This window comes from Falco cherrug, chromosome 6, assembly GCF_023634085.1.
Source record: "Falco cherrug isolate bFalChe1 chromosome 6, bFalChe1.pri, whole genome shotgun sequence".
NCBI lineage: Eukaryota > Metazoa > Chordata > Aves > Falconiformes > Falconidae > Falco > Falco cherrug.
Window position 1 is genome coordinate 69,531,766 of NC_073702.1, and position 18,693 is coordinate 69,550,458.

At 35.6% G+C, this 18,693-nt stretch overlaps 1 protein-coding gene across 1 annotated transcript in view; it reads right to left on the bottom strand.

Annotated features, from left to right (window-relative positions):
* Window positions 1-18,693, bottom strand: part of GRIK2 (glutamate ionotropic receptor kainate type subunit 2) — a 416,307-nt gene that overhangs the window by 13,656 nt on the left and 383,958 nt on the right. The window contains exon 16 of the mRNA XM_055714896.1: window positions 2,579-2,829. Coding sequence (XP_055570871.1) covers window positions 2,579-2,829 — 251 coding nt within the window. The remainder of the gene's footprint in view (window positions 1-2,578; window positions 2,830-18,693) is intronic.

The window sequence follows — 18,693 nt, forward strand, 5'->3', positions numbered from 1 at the left end:
TCTGGATTTTTGAGAACATCAGGACCATGGATGTACTGAAATACTTTGATTACAAGATGCAAGAGATTTTTAGCAAATAACACAGTGCTGTCTGCTGCTTTTTGAAGCTCAGTTCCTTTCAAGGTTTCACTCTTCTGGCTAGGTTCACCCAGCCAACGTCTCTGCTTAAGTGTGCACTCCAGCAGTGGGGTGACACCAAAAATGCTAAAAAACTATATCTAGTTTATACACTTTAAATCTGCATTGCCTCCCCAGTGGAAGTGCAGGTTTTGTATACATTACAAAGCAGACACACATGTTAATATGCCCACTTATGTCCCAGGATACTCCATATATTCAGCAGCTGAAGGATCTGATTTGTTTCCTTGGTTGTTAACATGACCTTTGATCTTCCCTATTTCCAAGCATTGACAGGCATTATACAAATGCCAGAAGGATACTCTGATTCTAAAAGGATGGAACTATAAATGTTACCAAAATTGTTGCCTCCCCTCTCCCCATGGGATAGCCAAGGCAGCATTACTTGCATGGTTTACTTATCCCAGCAGAGGTGACGTAGAAACTGGAGACAGCTATATCCCCTTTGGCTGCTGCTTGCTCCCTCTCCCAGGCAAAGGGGACCTGCTACATTAGGAGAGGATACAAGATGTTCACTGAGGTTCTGTGTGTGCTGGGAGAAGAGTGGATGAGGGGATGCTGGGGTAGGCCACGGGCAGCGATGCCTGCATCATCTTCCTGTTAATTTCATTCCACAAGTAAAGTTTTACTGCAATTTTACTGATTTTCTGACATCGGGGTATGTGGGTATAGTGGGGAGGGGAGGGAAGGTAAGAGACTGGCGACAAGAAAGAAAGAGAGGAGAGAAATCTGACTATCTGAAGCGCTTCAGATTCACTCCTAATGTTTTAAAGTATCTGAATAGTTGATGATAAAACCTTTCTGGTAGCAGTACTGTTAAAAGGTCTGATACTTTCAGTCATTGCTATGTCTATCCATCATTAACCAACAAAAATAAAAAAGAAGCAAATAAAAAAAACAACAGGAAAAAAATCACAAAACCATAGGGCTTAGAGAAACATGTCCTTAATTAAGAGGTTTCTCTTTGCTTCCTCAGACAACTTCCAACATGCTGTTATTGGCACGTAAGAGACTCATTCACACCCTGAAAAATACTGAACTTATGTTACAAGATTATTAACAAAACATTTCTATTTTTCTATGTGATTCCTTGTTAAAAATCTAGAAAAGCTAAACCAAATTATATTGATTTCCATATGAAATCCATATCCATGTTAGGAATGGATAAAAATTATTGATACTTACATGGGTTAATTAAGTAACTGGTACCTTTGTCCTCAAATTCATTTCAGAAACATAACATTTCAGTAGTAAGTTAACAGAAAGGAATTAGCCTGTAGTATCATAAAGAAAAGGATCTAAATGGTTCTTTAACAATTTTATAAAATGTACCCATGTTCAAACTGTGTTTAGGACACTGTAACCTCACGCTGCCTTTGTGTGTATTAGAAAAAAACTTCTTTAACAATATGTTTATAACAGGACACTTGCATATCAAAAGGTTGCCTCAAAAGAAGTAAAAACAAATTGTAAATTTTCTGAGTAATGATTCAAGTTACAAAAACTCACCAGTAGCATCTGGAAAAATATTAATATAAATATAGTCATTGGATTTACTTCTGATAGTATTAAATTAAATGTATAAATATAAATATAGAAATTGCCATAGGTCACAAGCTCCTTGAAAGGAGAAGAAAAAAAGAAAAAGACCTAGTAAGGTCCAACAGTTTCTCTCAATTTTTAAAATTCAGAATTTGTCATAGCAATAAAATACAGTTTAAGTTTACATTTAAACATGGACATACATATATATCTATAAAGATGCATTTATTTATTATGCAAAAATGATAATTCTAACTAAGAATTTCACAAGCTATCACTAGTGTTGGCACAATTACAATATTGTTGTTGTATAAATTGCAAGTACAGAACAAATTAACACTAGAATTTTCAAAACTGAGTCAGTTTGAAATTACAGGACATCATACCAGTAGTAAACCCACCAAAAAAAAGTGATGCAGACATAATCTTTTCCAGATGCTACCGGTACAACTTTGCAAGCATAAACTTCTGTAAAGAACATTTCTTTAGACACATTTTTAGATTTTGACTTTAAGCTACAGACAGTTTGTCTTATGAAAATCAGAATTATATGTAGAAGATTAATTTGTTTCCCATTACAGTTTCAGATTTCTTCTTCATCCATAAAATTAACTGCAGTGAACTTCCAGGAGTAAAAAGCTGTCTTTTTTCAGGCTTGAATAAGAGGAGAAATAGTCACTTGTCCTGAAATCTGGCTACAATTAAACACATTGAACACAAATTAAAAGCTGTAAATGTAAAACTTTGGGTACTTTGCTGTGATCCTTTGTTACACAAATACTATACTAAATCACACTGTAATAAACAATCAGTATGCATCACCTACATTTCACTACCAAATGCTTAAAGTATTATTTAAATAGACCATATATATAAAATAGGAAAAGACAATATTTACCTTTTCCAACTGGGCATTTTTTTTTGATTTATACAAAAACTCCCCCACTGCCACAAAGACAGACAGAACCAGTCCTGCTGCCAGCACGATGAAGATTCCTCCAATATTTTGAACTCCCAAAGCACTGGCCTCTTTACTTTCCTCCTCTGGGCAGCCGTTGCCTCTCCACCATTTCTCTTTCATCATGTGGAGCTTGCCTTCCTCTTGCAGCTGAAGAATTGCTATAGTGATCTTGTCTCTATATGGAGAACCTAAGGAGACAACAGGGTACATATATTGTGTGTGGTATGTTTTAAAGAAAGTTAGTTATTTCTCATAAGAATAAAATGTAATATAATGTCACAGGAAAAACTATATCCTCTACAACCACAGTATTTATCAAAAATACATTTGCATCTCACCAGTCACACTGGTCGCATAAATACAAACCACCACACACACACACATATAAATATATACACATAAAACCTGATCCAGCTGGTGATGTCTGTAAGCCAGGCAACCTGATGAAACAGGTGCTATCACACTTGGTCCCGTGGTCTCAAACTTCTTCAAGTCCAACTATTATATCAGCTAAATAATATTAATCTTACAATTTTCATCAGGCTTTTGATTATGCCACAGTAGATTTAATCTAATATACATATATCTGCAGGCTGTTGCTTCATAGCTTGTTACCCTAAAGCTAACCCAAGGTCTGATATGTAACAAACACTTTATGCTATTACTTTATTACAAGAAGAAACAGCAATTTATGCTTCGAGACCAAGCCATAAAAGTCTCTATTTGACAGACTGTCAGGCACTTAAGATACCTTCCAAACATGCGCATCATTATTAACAGTATCAGGTAGCAATGCATTCAGAAAGATAAGGTTAAGTGTGTTTGGATAACAGGGATATAAGTTTTCATATTTTAATATATTTCTTCCTCATAATTCAGTATATTTAAATGACATGAAAATGTTGTAGCTTCTGAATATTTCAGTATTTCAAGGGGCAGTTCAAAGGGTAGTCTCATATCTTTTTATGTCATCTGCTCTCTTTTTCTTTATAGAGTGCATAAGGACTTTTCAATGAGTATTTTAAAATCTACATTAATTAATGAATAATGCCAATAGAGAAAACTATTTTGAATGTTAGAGCGTAAATCACATCAATTAGAAGTGCTATCTCTGTTAAGATTTGTGTAATGTTTAAGGAGAAAACAAAGACATAATTTTTCTTCTTTGAAAACAGGAAGAAAAGACTTCATTAAAGTGATTAAGAAGTCTCAGGGGAGGAAAAAAGAGTAAAGAAGAAGGCATGGCATCCCTTCTTTCATGTGATATGAATGCAATTCTGCAAAGAATCCCTCCTCTCTTTCTTTCTGTCATAATAATGTTACTTGCTAACTATAATTTTTACAGTGGTTCCTTTGACTGAGTAATAAAATGCATTTTCATTATCTTGATACCTCTAAAACAAAAATTCCTCAGCATCCTTTAGAGAGATGCTGCCTATTTGACTATTTCATGTTCTGTGATCAGCTGTGAAGGTGCTGAAGGAATGCATGAATAGGATATTTTATACTCTTTACACTCTTGGAAAACATATGATTTCTTTTAGAATGTCTTTATATTTATTCTTTATTTCTTCAATTTCTTCCTACATGTCTTGAGCTTATCATGAGAATAAAGCTGGGTTTATTCAAAGGGTTGCTGTGCCAGCATGGAAGTAAAATGTAGAAAAGACCATTAATTACAAAGCACTCTGGGCTTTTCCTTTATTACAGAATAAAACAGTGGGAAAACCTGGCCTCAAAGTATCTGTTTCAAGAACTCATGCTTTTGTCATCTATACTTAGAACAGAATGATGTTCTGTGCTCAGACTAAACTGTGTTTACACAGGACTATACAGGAAGCAGAAAGAAAGGAAAACAAACTCTTTTCTGCTCTCTTGTGCATGCAGGGGGCAAAATTACACCCTGATCATGCTGAAACACTGTAAAACCCTATAGCTGACACATTTCTCAGTCAGACAGAAGAAGGAAAGTGATCAGTCCACAAGTGCCTGGGGAAGTGTAAGTGCACCCTATAATCTTTTGGGGGTATTTTCAGTGTTACACTACATATAAATACTTAACTACTTAAAAAACATTAGACTCTCAGAAAAAAATCTTGGAGCCAGTTTAAGCCATCTTCTGATCTGACAGGCTGCTTTCTAATTAGACACATTTCCATTCAGTTTCCACACTTCTGTTGGTCTAAATATAGGCAGTACCACCAACTATTCTTCTTGTATTGTTTATATATTCTAGGGACCAGATTTGTACACATACAGTTGTAGTCCATTTGAAGTACTTAAAAAATTAATCAACTGAGGAATTCATAGACAGAAACCATAAAGCATGAGCTACTCCTGTCTACAATTCAAGTTTATTGGGATTGCATTAGGAGCGTGCAGTTAATAGTGATTCAGTTCAACAGTATTTGTATCACTGTTGGTGATTTGCAGAATTTTGCACAAATAGTTATGGAGTGAACAGATTACAGGGCCTTTGGTGTTTCTGCTGCAGTATTTTTATTTCTTATACCTTATTATCTTATCTTAAAAGTGTAATCTCACAAGCAATCACACTAGTGTGGGATGACTAGCATTGCATACTGCTGCTTTTAAATTAAGAATTTAAAATTGTATAACCATGATAAAGCTATCATTCACTGCTGTAGTTCTACTTCTGAATGACTTAAAATGTTTGAAATTAATTGATCCACATTTTGCAACAGATAATGAGTATATTTAATAATATATTTGGAAAAAAAAATCATTTTTAATGCTGTTTATATTGATTCAAGTAGTTACTGAGTGAACAAAAGAAGCATAGCAACAATATAATTTCCTAAGTTTTTATTTGCTCCTGATCTTTTCCTGATACAAGCTGGACTGCAAGTCCCAGCAATGAAAAATCTACCTAACAGCACCTGAAGTGGCTAAAAGTATCATGATATGATCTGTGGATAACAAAAGTAGCATACACACAGAAGAGAAAATAAATACAGAAGATGGACAAGGCACCCGGATTACACTTTGGATGTTAAGATTATTTTTTCTTGTAGAAATGAAAAATTTCAACAACTGAACGTAGAAGATTTTTGGCATTTTTGGGTAATTTTCCTTATCACTTATGTCACATGATTGAAAGACAAACTAAGCCCTTCCATGAGGTATTGGAAGAAGGCCATGTCCTGGTTTTTTAAATGTTTTTAAAATCAGAAGTATTTAATTTAAGAGAATTTACTGTTAGAGAGAAAAAAATAAAACAAACACCAAAACTTTTAGACTCCCAGACAACGTATATGAATGCATTCACAAAATAAATATGGCATGAATAAAATTAAAGCAGAAGTGGAAGAAAGGAAAAAAGAAGAAAAAAAGAGAGATTAAGATTCTGCCATGTGAAAAACAAGCCACTGAGAAAAAAAGAAAAAAATTCTTACCAGTCTGTGCATGGGGGGAAGACTGGAAAGGGACAGACACGGTGATATTTAAAACTCCATCCCAAAATCATGGGAAAGATGAGCTTATAATCTTCAACGGAGTACAGAGAAAGGGAAAAGTTTGGTGGCTTTGTACAGAAATTTCTCTCTTTTTTTTCTTTCTCTTTTCCTCTTCCCTACTGCTTTCACTTCTTTATCAGCTGACAAGCAAGCTATTCTCGTGACAAACTGTGACTGGAGGGCATACAGAATATAATCTATACATTATTTGCTGGTCCCACTCTAGCTGCTGTTTGCAGGAATTATAATTGCTGCCAGAAGAATTTTAAGACCTTCTGTTACAGGTTTATAGAGACCTTAGTGCCTTCCTATGAACAAACCCAATAAAGGATACAATAATTTACATTTGCAGTTACCTGCTTATGAAAATGTAAATAAAACCTAAAATTTGCATTAAATTCTATTGTCTATGAAGCACCTGTACAAAATTAGGATAACAAAGTCTCAGAAATATTGCAGAAGTTATACATATATATGGTTTCTGCCCCAAAGTCTGAGTATATAAAAAATTATGCACATCATATGTTTAATGATAAATTATGAACACATAAGCTTTTCCTATCAGGATGTCACTGCACACAGATTGGTATGTTGAAATCCTGCTTAAAATGTTTCCTACCTGATTATAATTTAGTAAAATCTCCTGCTTGGTTTCTCTTAATCTGTTTTATTCATTCTATCAAATACTACAGTAGTTGGAGCATATTGGGACCTGTAGAACTGAATTTGACCCTAGGTAAATAAAAAGGAATAGCAGCATTCTGCTAACTCCTTCATTAAGAAAATGTCAGATGAGGAACACTTTTGTTTTGTCATTTCAGGTGCATTTTACCAAAAGAAATCATTACAAATTGTCTGGTATTTTGAAAGCTGGTGCCCATGGTACATAGTTACATGGTACTTTTTATTTGCTAGATGGAAAAATCCATTCCGAATTCTCCTACACCAGTGATAGTGTCTTTTGTTCCTGTCCTTTTTCTTTTGTTATTAAAACCCCCCAATACTGTTCTACTTATCTTGCAACATTACTTCATAGTCTGCGTACTTGGCCTAAGGAAAAGAGAAAGCTAGTTAGGAATACACCATCATATTCAGAACCTAGGTACAAAACTTAGATAATCAAGAATTTCTTCTAGTACTTTAAGTATTTATTGGAAGGAGAAAGCCCCATTTAACAGGAAAGATACTCCTTTAATATCTAGGTGTTGAAGCTGTATGTGAATACATTGAACAAAGGAACCAATTCAAGTTCTAGTTTTATCAGTTGATAGGAAGCAGCAGGAAGATGGAGGAGTTTGGGGTTTTTTGGTTTTGAGGTTGGTTGTTGTTTTTTTCCAGCATGAGCCCATTTCCATTATGGTTACACCAGACTGATCTATCTGTCCTAAAGATAGCTTGGGTACATATACACAAGCTGCAGTCACAGTCGCACTCCAGTCTAGGCGTATCTGAAATCTCTTTACGAATGCTAGCTAATACCATTTATACTATAGGGGACTGGTGGAATCATTTAAGTCTTGGCATATTGACATTTCTCTGTACTTAGCCCCATAAAGAATCACAGACTAAATTTTCTGCCACCAAACTGATTGCATGTTGAGTTAAATCATATTTGAAAGTTTTGTTTGTTGTATTGTTCTGTTATCTCTGTCCATCAGTTACTATGATGAAGCTTTCCTCTTTTTTTTTTACGAGACAAAATTTAGGCCTTTGGAATAGACATTCCTGGCCAGGGGATAACATGATACAGTATGTGGACTTCAGTTTCTCTTAAGTGTCTGCATACTGCAGTCATAGGCATGACTGAAAGAAGATGGAAGGAATTTCATTTACACATGATTATGGAGTAGATGATTAGACTATGAGGAACCATGGAAAAACTACTTCCTACAGCCTCATGCATCACAGGGCCTGAAACACCTTCCAGGAATCTGTAGCATAGTCAAAGACTGACAGCCACAGTTATGAGATGCCGTAGAAAAGGAATAAACAGCTCAGAGGCACTGGATATAGGAGAAGCACTTACTTTAGCACTATAGAAATGCTTTTATTTTAAAAGTCCAGCCACATCTGCTTCCTAACTCTGTTAACCCTCTCTAATTGGGATGGGAGGGAAGTGACAGAGAGAAGGATCAACATAGCTTAGTTAGTTCTTATCTGTGCATTCAAAAGTCTCCAAGCAACACATGAAGAAAAAAGGATTCTATCAGCTCCCAGTCCCTGTCTCAAAGTCAGTTCATTTTCACATAAGAAAAGATCACTGAGGACTCTTCCCAGGTCATGGAGTAATGCCATTGCCATAGTTGGGGATTAAAATTCTTAGGCAGTCGTAGGAAGGAAGCAACACCCCACAGTGAAGAGAAGAGCAATAAATCAAAAGAAAAGGTGACAGTTCCTGCAGACTTGACGCAGGAACAGTTCCTCCTTTATCCCAAAATATGGATCTCAGTTTAACTCCAAGTAGGTAAGCACAGTTCACCAATTCATTAAATAAATAAATAAACAAACAAACAAATAAAAAGCGCCACTGATGAAAAGATGTTCTCACCAGCAAAATTAGATACTTCCATAAGAAGTAGCAATTGGGCAGCTATTTTAAGAGTATAGAACCAACCTGAGATCATTGCATTACAGCAGGAGATGAATGTATATTTAAACGTAGCTTTCATAACAGGCTTTCTTTGTGATGTTAACTGAGTAACTTTTTCCTGTTTCCTAGCTCTGTGCCTCACAGCAAATTTGTTGGTTTATATTTATGAAATGATCAGATATTACAGCGTTCTCATCTCTAAAGTACTCTAAATTATTAATATGAATTAATATCAAAGTATTCCAGACACAGAATTTAAACACACTTCTCAAGTATACTGAAAACAACTGCTATATTAATAAACTCTGAGTGGTCATAGATCTTTTTTAATGTAGAAATCATAAATTAACAGGAAATTTATATAATTGTTATCCATCTCTTGGACTGTCAAAACCAAGATTTTCACACCACAAGAGATCGAGAACATTTATATACATTTCCTATTAATTTATTATTAATGCATTAATATATGAGATTCATTTAAAGATTAATAAAAGGTATACTTCTTGCTCCTCTACTAGCTGTTCTTTTACCTCTTTATGGACTTCTAGCTTATTGACTTTCAGACTTCTGGACATAAAGAAGCCTTTTTCAAAGTTATTTAAATACCCCACACGTTGTGGACAATATTGGGAATAAATAATAAAGTCACAAATCTAATATAAGGAATACTTGCAACTTTAATTTAGCTGTGTTGCATATACATTAGATTTCCCCTTCTCCTCTTTCTGACTAAATACATAACTTTCAATTTTACTGTTTTTTTCCAAAGGATGTATCAAGACAAAATATTTATCAGGATAGGTTAATGTTTCTGATGAAACAACATCAGTGTTTCCTGATTTTGATCATTAACCCCGATATTTCATGCTATGTTAAGATTATGATATAATAATATTAGACATATTGTAAATATTAAATTTACATATTTCATGCTATGTTAAGATTATTATATAGTAATATTAGACATATTGTAAATATTAAATATTCATTAAGTTGCAGTTACTACAATGGAAGGTCCTCAGTAGATGTTTACAGCAGTCTAAGCTACCCCACCTATAACTAAAACTGCAAACATTCAAAATAGAATACCAAACAAAGCTGTTCACTATTCCTTTTTACATACATACATATTTTCACTTTTGAGCTACATGTATGGCTTGGAAAAGACAAGTTGCTGGTAAGAGGCAGGAAACATTTTAAATCAGTATTCTATGTCAAACTAATCAAAACCCTTTCATGAGTGGTGTGTTCTCTTACTGTTTTCACTTCTTCCCTGTCATAACCATTCTCAACTCATGCTAATTTCTGGTATTTTCTTTATAGAATCATCATTAAAAAGTTCACAAAGATTTATAAAGCCAAAATGTAACCAAAAGAAATCATGTAGCTGAGATTTATTTCATATTAAATTGCTCATAATTGTCCACCTAAAGGTATGCAACATAACTGATATCAAAATTAGATGAATACATAGGAGATTTAGGATTACAATAGCCATTCATGAATTCTTGTGTTCATAAGCACTTATGGTTTTAGGACTGAGAAGGGAACATCCTTGAATATATTAATTTGTAACTAGCTTAAAACTTATCTATCCTCCACAGTGAGTAAATTACAAAAAAATTGCATGTATAATGGTTGCTTATAATTAATAATTTCAATAAGATACAATAACAGGTTTGATAGCTAACATACACCATTTTTATCTATTTATTTTTGCAGTAACAAGACAACTTGAACAGAATGAAGGCCTTTTTTAAACTATTTTAAACACTCAGATCATTATTACATTATCATATTAGACATAGGTATTCTATTCCATTTTTTCTTTTTTCTTTTTTTTTAGTGCAGTTTAGTTTTCTCAGCCCCTGTTCAAACTATCATTGTAAACAGCTCTAAAGCATGGCTTTTAGTTTAAATACTGAATCCAAACAAATAAAAGGTAGTAACATTTTTGTAGACTCCTCATGCATTGTAACATCATAGACAGTTTGAAAAGATCATAATCATAATACATTGTTATCTCTCTAACCCTGTTGAACTGTGCAGCTGCAGAACAGGAGATATCTTTGTTGAAACCTGTACTGAGAAAATCAGTGATATTATTTTAACATAGCTAGAAGTATTTCATATTTATACAATGCTTTTATTTATTTTTTTAAAATTCTTATTGCAAACCTGTATCACTCAAATATGAATGGTTTGCAATTACAGCCTCCTTTGTGGGAAATATTTGTTTAACACTACCCACCTTAATTAAGGAAGTCTAATGAAATGCTACATGAAGTTCTGCTATACATGAAGATTTCAGGCAGGCAGACAAGAGTATGTTGAAAGACAAGAAAAGTGTAAGTTCGTAATAAAAGAGTCCAGACCTGAAAACCCAGTTCATGCTTTTGCAGAACACCCTAACACCGTGCCAAGCTTTAAAGCAAATTCTGAAAACAATGAATGTCAGTGTTTTGCCATTAGCTGTTTCATCGTGGGTGACGTGTGAAGTGGCCTTGGGTACATCTAACTGCAATGACATCTTAAATCTGGGCAATCTGCATTTAAGTTATTAAAAACAAAAATAGAGACCTTTGAAGCTGTAGAATTCCTACGAAGTCTAACATTGTATTTATAGGTGATGATAAGAAATTTCAGCTGCTACTCTTCTATTAAGTGGTGCTCCATATTTTCAAATCCCTCTGATAAATAAGAGAAGCTGATGCCTTGAGGTGCAGATTTCTGTTCCCCAATTTGATTTACAAGGTTAAAGTGATTACAGAATCAAGGTAGTCCTCAGTTGGTCTTTGGGAGGAGGAGGCATCAGCTGTGTGCATCATATATACAGTGAGAATTCAAGAAGTTTGACTATTCGAGGGCTGCTTACAGACACTGGATTTCAGTGTTTCACTCACTGTGCCATTTGTCTATAAAGCACCATGGCAAAATCAAAGTCATGGTGCTAGTTTTTTCATTTATGCTAGCCAGCTTAGAAAATTCTGTCCTCAACAGTGGGGCTGGATGAAATAGCAAGAAATCAGGTTCATTAAGAGCTTTGAGTATTTGATTTTTTTTTTCCATTACAAGGGTATCATTTGGGTGCAGCAAATGAAACTAGGCAGGTTCAAACCAAAAGACAGCCAATAGCTTCTGTTTAACCCTTTTGGATGCAAATACAAGTCACTATTCAAAGAGAAGGATCTTGAAGTCTGAAGTACTATTGTCACAAAACTGTTGTATTTCAGTACGATGGAAGGTAGAACTTTGGAAGAGTCCTCTGAAGATGATCTAGTCCACCCCACCTGCTTATGCTACAGCATATTACTCAGGGCATGTTGCCCAGCTGGGTTCTGAATATCTCCAAGGATGGGACTCTAAATCTCTGGGCAACCTGTTGTAGTGTTTGACCACCCTTACTGTAAAGAAGTTTCTTTGTGTGTTTGTTTTTCTCCTCTCACATTTAAATGGAATTTATTTTATTTCAGTACATGCCCCGTGCCTCTTGCCTAGTTGCTGGATGCTAGTGAAAAGTGTCTGACTCTCTCTTCATTATTTTCCCTCTTCAGGTGCTTACATGCATTGCACAGATACCCCCTGATCTTTTTTCTTCAGGCTGAACAGTCCCAGCTTTGTCAGCCTCTTCTGCAACCTTCAGAAAGAATGTGGTCAATTTGCTTTGTTATTTCATGTCCCTCAGAAGAACCTTAAAGCATTGAAGTTAAACTACAGAACACTTGGTGGAGGGTGATACTTATTCAGTGAGCCTGAGTTGCTGGGAAATGAGATCCCACTTCTAACAGGCAGTGAAAAAGGAACACTGAGCCAGGGAATGCAAGGCAGACAAAATAAATAGCTGATGCTGCAGCTTTTTCAGATCAAGAATGCCGAAATTCAATAAAACACCATGTGCCAGGATGCAATGCGCTAGTTTGTTCTAACCAGGTGTGACATATCAGGACAGACATTTTACATTTGTAAATGTGTCTTTGACAATACAATACATACATATGGTCCTAGGCACTATAACACAAGCATTGAAGTCTTAATAATATCTTTGCTTCAGTTACTTCTGTTCCATAAATTCCTACCAGAAACCATTTCTCTAAGGCAAAGTATGCTCACAACACCTACCAGACATGAAGTGGTTTGGCATATCTTCACTGATACGAAAGCTCAGTCTCTTAGCATTCCTCTCAGACAGTGCTTCAATATGCTTATACTTCTGAGGTAACTATAAAAGCCACTTCTTTCATCAAATATGTTAGCTACACTTTCTTAAATTTCAGCAACAATAAATTAACTGCTCAAGCAGCTGAAATTCTCAAATTAGTTTCAATACATGGTTTGACCTGCATAAAAATAAATAATTTGCACCTATTTTTTGTGCATTATGCTCAACTAATGAAGACAAATGTATTAATTTATTTTAGTTACAGAGGAACTGAAGCTCAGCATTTTTATGCATGTATAAGTGATGAATATTACAGTTCAGATTATATGAAGGATTACAGATTTAGTGCAGGCAAGCAGAAGAAAAAAGCCTCCTGTGTTAGTACATGGTTTCCTATTTATTCCTATAGAAAGATCCGTTTATATGTCTCATCTCCAAGGACTGGTAAAAAAATGCTCATTTTAACATAATCTGTATGGTCTGAAGGTAATATGTAGCTTCAAGAGAACTAGGGTGTCCTAACAATAAAACCAAGCTATTTTAAAATACATTTTTATTATTTTTTTTTAGTGCTTTAGATTTTGAAAACTATAGACAGTGGACAATGTTTATACTTCTAGTACTGAAATTCAGAGCCCAAAAATTGCACTGTGTTCATTACACTTATTATCCAAATTTACCTGATTATGTATTATATACATAAACACATATGCATATTTTCTAAGTAAACAGAATGCTGGACTGTAAGATGGAATTTTTTCCCCAGAAACAGTACTTTACGACAGGTAATAGACAAGGACAGCTCAGATATCCTCAGTGTCCCCCACAATATAAACAGTACATACTTGCAGAGTCTAAAATGTCAACAATGATTAAATTGAAAACCAGTGTTGGCTGTTGGGTTTAGTACATTACAGAGGAAATCCAGGAATATATTTTCATTGATGCAAATTTTAAACTTGTGAACTCTTCAGCATTTTCAGATATGTAGGATTTGTTTTCAGTTATGTTAACCAAGTGTATTGATAACAAATTTGGGGACTAAATTAATACATCATTTACCTGTTATTCCTTTTAATTTCAGAACTACTTGCTTTTTGAAAGGTTCCCACATAATTCATACCTGTGGCTTTGTTGGTTTTACATAAATATATTTAAAAATATAGATGGGTAAAATTATAGACCTTTTGTTTACCAGTCAGTATCAGCCACAACTGAGTTAATGGAAAAGTAGAAGCAAAGCATCCTAGGCTGTGAGGCCTACGATGTTCTTTTTCTTTTTCTGGTATTTCTTCAAATAAGGCAACATGTGATTCTAATTTTAGAAAATTGTGCAATATTTAAAATAAATAATGGGAACAATAAAAAAGAAAACAAAATCCCAAAACAAAAAACTAAAGCTGACTTGTTTCTCCTGGAAATGAATGTCTAAAATTATGTTCTGCATTGATCACTGACTGCCAAATGTACAAATTAATTGAAAGGAATGTGCCAGTCATGCTCAGTGCCAGTCATTGTACTCAATGTCATTGTTTTCCAGTCTTGCCTGAGATTTAAGGAGAGTTTTTAAAACACGGCTCTTCAAAACATGACCTTGTTATTTGGTGGATGTGTGAAAAGAGAATGATGTTAGAACACAGAAAGCAGCCCTAGGTACAGTAAGAGATTAAATTCAGAGAGTAAGGAATGTTGATAAACTCCAAACAGTTAATTTTTAAATAGATTAAAAAAAAAAAAAAAAAGAAGAGAAAAGAAAAAAACCCGGTATTTAATACAAGCCAGTATTTTCATTTATTGCAGCTCTCTTGCTAACATAATGTTCTTTGAATCTTAGCCTAGACTTACAGGAGAAAAGACAAGAAAAAGAAAAAAATGAAGCACCAATGTGAAAGGGGATGAAAATTGTACTGCTTCAGTTCTGCAATGTTTGAAATAGAATGAAAGTGAGGCATGGAAAAAGAAAGTTTTTTTTTTAAAATACTGAAAACATTTTCACATCTCCCCCCTACCCTGCAACTACTCGCTTCTGTTAGGTTACAACCTTTTGTTTCTGCCACTGAGAGATAGATTGCAGTTTTTTGTAGCTGTCACAAAACATGGGAGGCTCTCAGGATTGTCTTCAGATTCAGCCTAACAGCTGACTGGGCAGAAATTCCATTTCCTTTTCCACAACCAAGTTTGTCTCCTATCACTGCTTCCTTCATACTATGACTAGCACTCATCCAGCCTCATTAGCATCTATGCAGTTAAATGTAAAGTAAATTAATTTTATGAAAAAAGATGAACAGTGTCTACCAGCTTAGGTCATTAACCCTGCTCATATAGCTGTCAGTTTTTGCAAAATGCAGCAGCCCTATGCCAGTTTAAAATAACACGGAAAATTCAGCCTTACTTTCTCACTCAGGTAAGTTATCAATAGAAATGCTATGCTATGCCTGGGTTTTTTTGGTTTGGGTTTTTTGGTTGTTGAGTTTTGGTTGTTTGTTTTTGTTTTTTAAATAATTGACCTGGTTCCCAGACTCAGATAATAAATCTTCACTAGCCTTGTTGGTTCTAACAGATGTACATTAAAAATAGAGGAACAGACTGAAAATCTGTGTGTTCTTGTACACCTCTGCAGGAACAATAAGCAGCACCACAAAGAAATGAAGCATCAAGCATGACAAAGACTCTCATCAAACACTTCTTTAGGGAAAAAAGTCTGTCTTTTCCTGCAAACCTGTTCTCGTAAAGCAGTTGGAAGGGCAAGACAGAACTTTATCTTCCAGCCAAGAAGATGAAAACTCTATTAGAACTGAACATTGGCAAGAATTGAAATAACGTGATTGGTGTGACTACATTCCCTACACTAAAACATGTTTGGAATACTGAAGTAAGATGTAAGCAGTCAGTGATTAAAATAAAACATTCCAAACCAAGTCTTTTGAAGAATCTTGTAATCTTCACTAAGAATAAGAGCAAAAATAGAGAAAGATAAAAAAGACATAAAGTGAAAAAGAAAAAAGAAAAAGAATAAAGAAAAGGAAAAGAAGAAAAAGAAAATGAGAAAGAAAGAAAAACAGAAGAAGAAAAAAAAGAGAAGGAAAAAGAAAACAGAAAAGAAAAAATAAAAAAGACAAAGAACATGAAGAAGCAGAAATAGAAGAAGAAAAAAAACCCCACAACTTAATAAACAATGGCATCCAAGTACTAGAATACAGTACACTAGAATAGACTATTTCATTTGGAAGGTGTGGGAAAATTACTTGGGGTGGGGGGCAGGGGGGGTGTTGGAGAAAACTGGGACCTAATAGAACCATCGTATTACAGAAAGCTCTTTAGGGTAAAATACAGCTATTGCTTTCAGGATGGTTGGCATGCACAGAACCTACTTTATCACAGCTCCCTAAGCAACACAGCCTGCCATCTCAGCACATGCTGATTGGGGTAACGGAGGATGGAGTGGAGACCCCATGGCCAGGCTCCATAGTACTCCCCGCAGGAATGGGAAGCTGACAGTCTGATAAGCTACATAGCAGTTGTCACATGAAGGATATATGAGAAGATGTTTGCTGCTGATTCAACCACTGTGGCAAAATTACTTTCCTCAGATGAAATAATCTCATTGTCATACTAACACACACCTCCATCCTGAAGTCATCCACCTCCAAGGTACTAGCACACCTCACTGGTCACATGATACTAGTCAGTGACAAAAATATATATGTCTAGAGTCACTCAAGCTCCACCTAAATGCAAAGGAAATGGACAGGTACAGGGCTGAAATAAGTCCAAAGGAGGGAAATGGTTGTCTAAACTCCCAGATAACCACATCTTGATTTAGATTCACAAAGTTAGAACAAGCTGACCCACTCTCTAAAGTTGTCAAAATTGATGAATGAAAGGAAGGGATTCAGTCTTGGGAAGGATGGAAGCTAACAAAGAAGCATTCAAGCGAGGAAGTTCTAGCCAATGGAGATAAAGTGTCGCAACCCCCTATATATTGGAAGTAGGAAAAAGGTAATTGTAGTAGCAGGAGGTCACAACCTCTGACCCAAAGAGCCCTCCTGAAAGAGGGCAAAACCCTGCTTGGAGAGAATACGTAGTTAGTGAAGAACTTCAGTAGTGCTGTCTGAGGATGCTGACTAATTTGCATTGGAAGCAAGAAACTTAACCAGTCTTGTGTATGTTAATGATTATGCAATGTACTATGAAGTATAAAAAGTGGACAACTGAGGGGAGAAGTTAGGGAAGACTGCATCAGAACTTCTGGGATCAGTCAACGGGCTGAACCTGTGTTCTCCCCCGTAGGGATACCTACTGGGTAAGAAATTTATTCTACGGCTAAGTCATGCTAGCTATTACTAAGTGTATTATTTTAAGCTTACTTTGCAGTCAGTTTACTGGCAGTCTTTGAACTTTATTCTGTCACTAAATTGTATTTTGTAGAATAACAATCTTCAGCTGAAGTTCATTTTGTATAAGTCTCCAGAGATGTAAGTTGTTGTTATAGGGGATTTGGCTCGATGACGCTGTCAACGGGGGTCCCTGAATAAGTTGGTCGAATCACCCCCCGATACAGCAGGCTGTCAGAACGCAGGTAGCGGGCAGGCTGGTTGGATACAAGGGTCTTGTCTTTCTTGGGAAACTGACAGGCTGATCAAGTATAGAGAGCTCAAGGAAGCCCCCCTTCTTAACATGACAGAAGGGACCTACGACAATCATCTTGTCCAACTGCCTGACCAATTCAGGGCTGAATAAAAGTTAAAGCATGGTATTAAGGGCATCAACCACCTCCCTAGAGAACCTGTTTCAGTGTTTCACCACCCTGTCAGTAAAGAAATGCTTCCTGATGACAAGTGTGAACCTCCTCTGACACAGCTTTGAGCCATTCCCACAGGTAGTGTCACTGGATACCAGGGAGAAGAGCTCAGCACCCCCCTCTCCACATCCCCTCCAGAGGCTGTAGAGAGCACTGAGGTCACTTTTCAGGCTCCTCTTCTCCAAACTAGGCCAAACTAGCCAAACCATCAGGCACTACTACTACAAGTGCTTCAGGCACTACTCACAGCACATTCCTTCCAGCTATTTAACCAGCTTTGTGGCCCTCCTCTGGGCCCATTCAAGTACCTTAACATTATTCTTAAATCATGGGGGCCAGAACTCATTATCATTGTGATACTCATCTGTATCATAATCCTACCCCCTTAAGAAGAATCTATAATTGCAGGATAGCTATACTATACATTTTCATTTAATCAGACCTTAAAGAATATCCTGCCCCTTACTTTGGTGGTGGCTATTAAGTCTAACTACAGACAACTGTACCTTTAGTTTTGAGGTTCATCTTTAAGTAATTTCTGGAAAACAGAAGGCTTTCTGTTCATACTTTAATCTCTGTTAAACTGGACTGCATTTTACTACAATTATAGGTAGCACCTAAAGCAGGAAAAAATTCTAGCGCCACTATGTTCTAAATATGTAGTAACACATTCATTTTCTTTACTAGAAAACATTCAGGACATTTGTTTAAATTACTAATTTGCATGTAGTTCATGTTCTAAGTGTAGAAACTGCTTAACAAAAAAATAAGTTAATTCAGACATGTAGCAGTAGAATTAGAGGCTTTGGTCCTTTAAAAGCTACACAAAACATAGGATGCAATATCCTACACATCTGTAGGATGATGAAGTGTTATTCTTACACTTACAAGGTGTTTACACCGATTTTATCTACTTTTTATTTCACAAGCAAACTCCAAAAGTAAACTACTTTTGATGATTACAAAACCAGGCTGCAAAACTCTGTCTGGAATGATAAATGCAGAAAAGGAGGAGGCTGAATG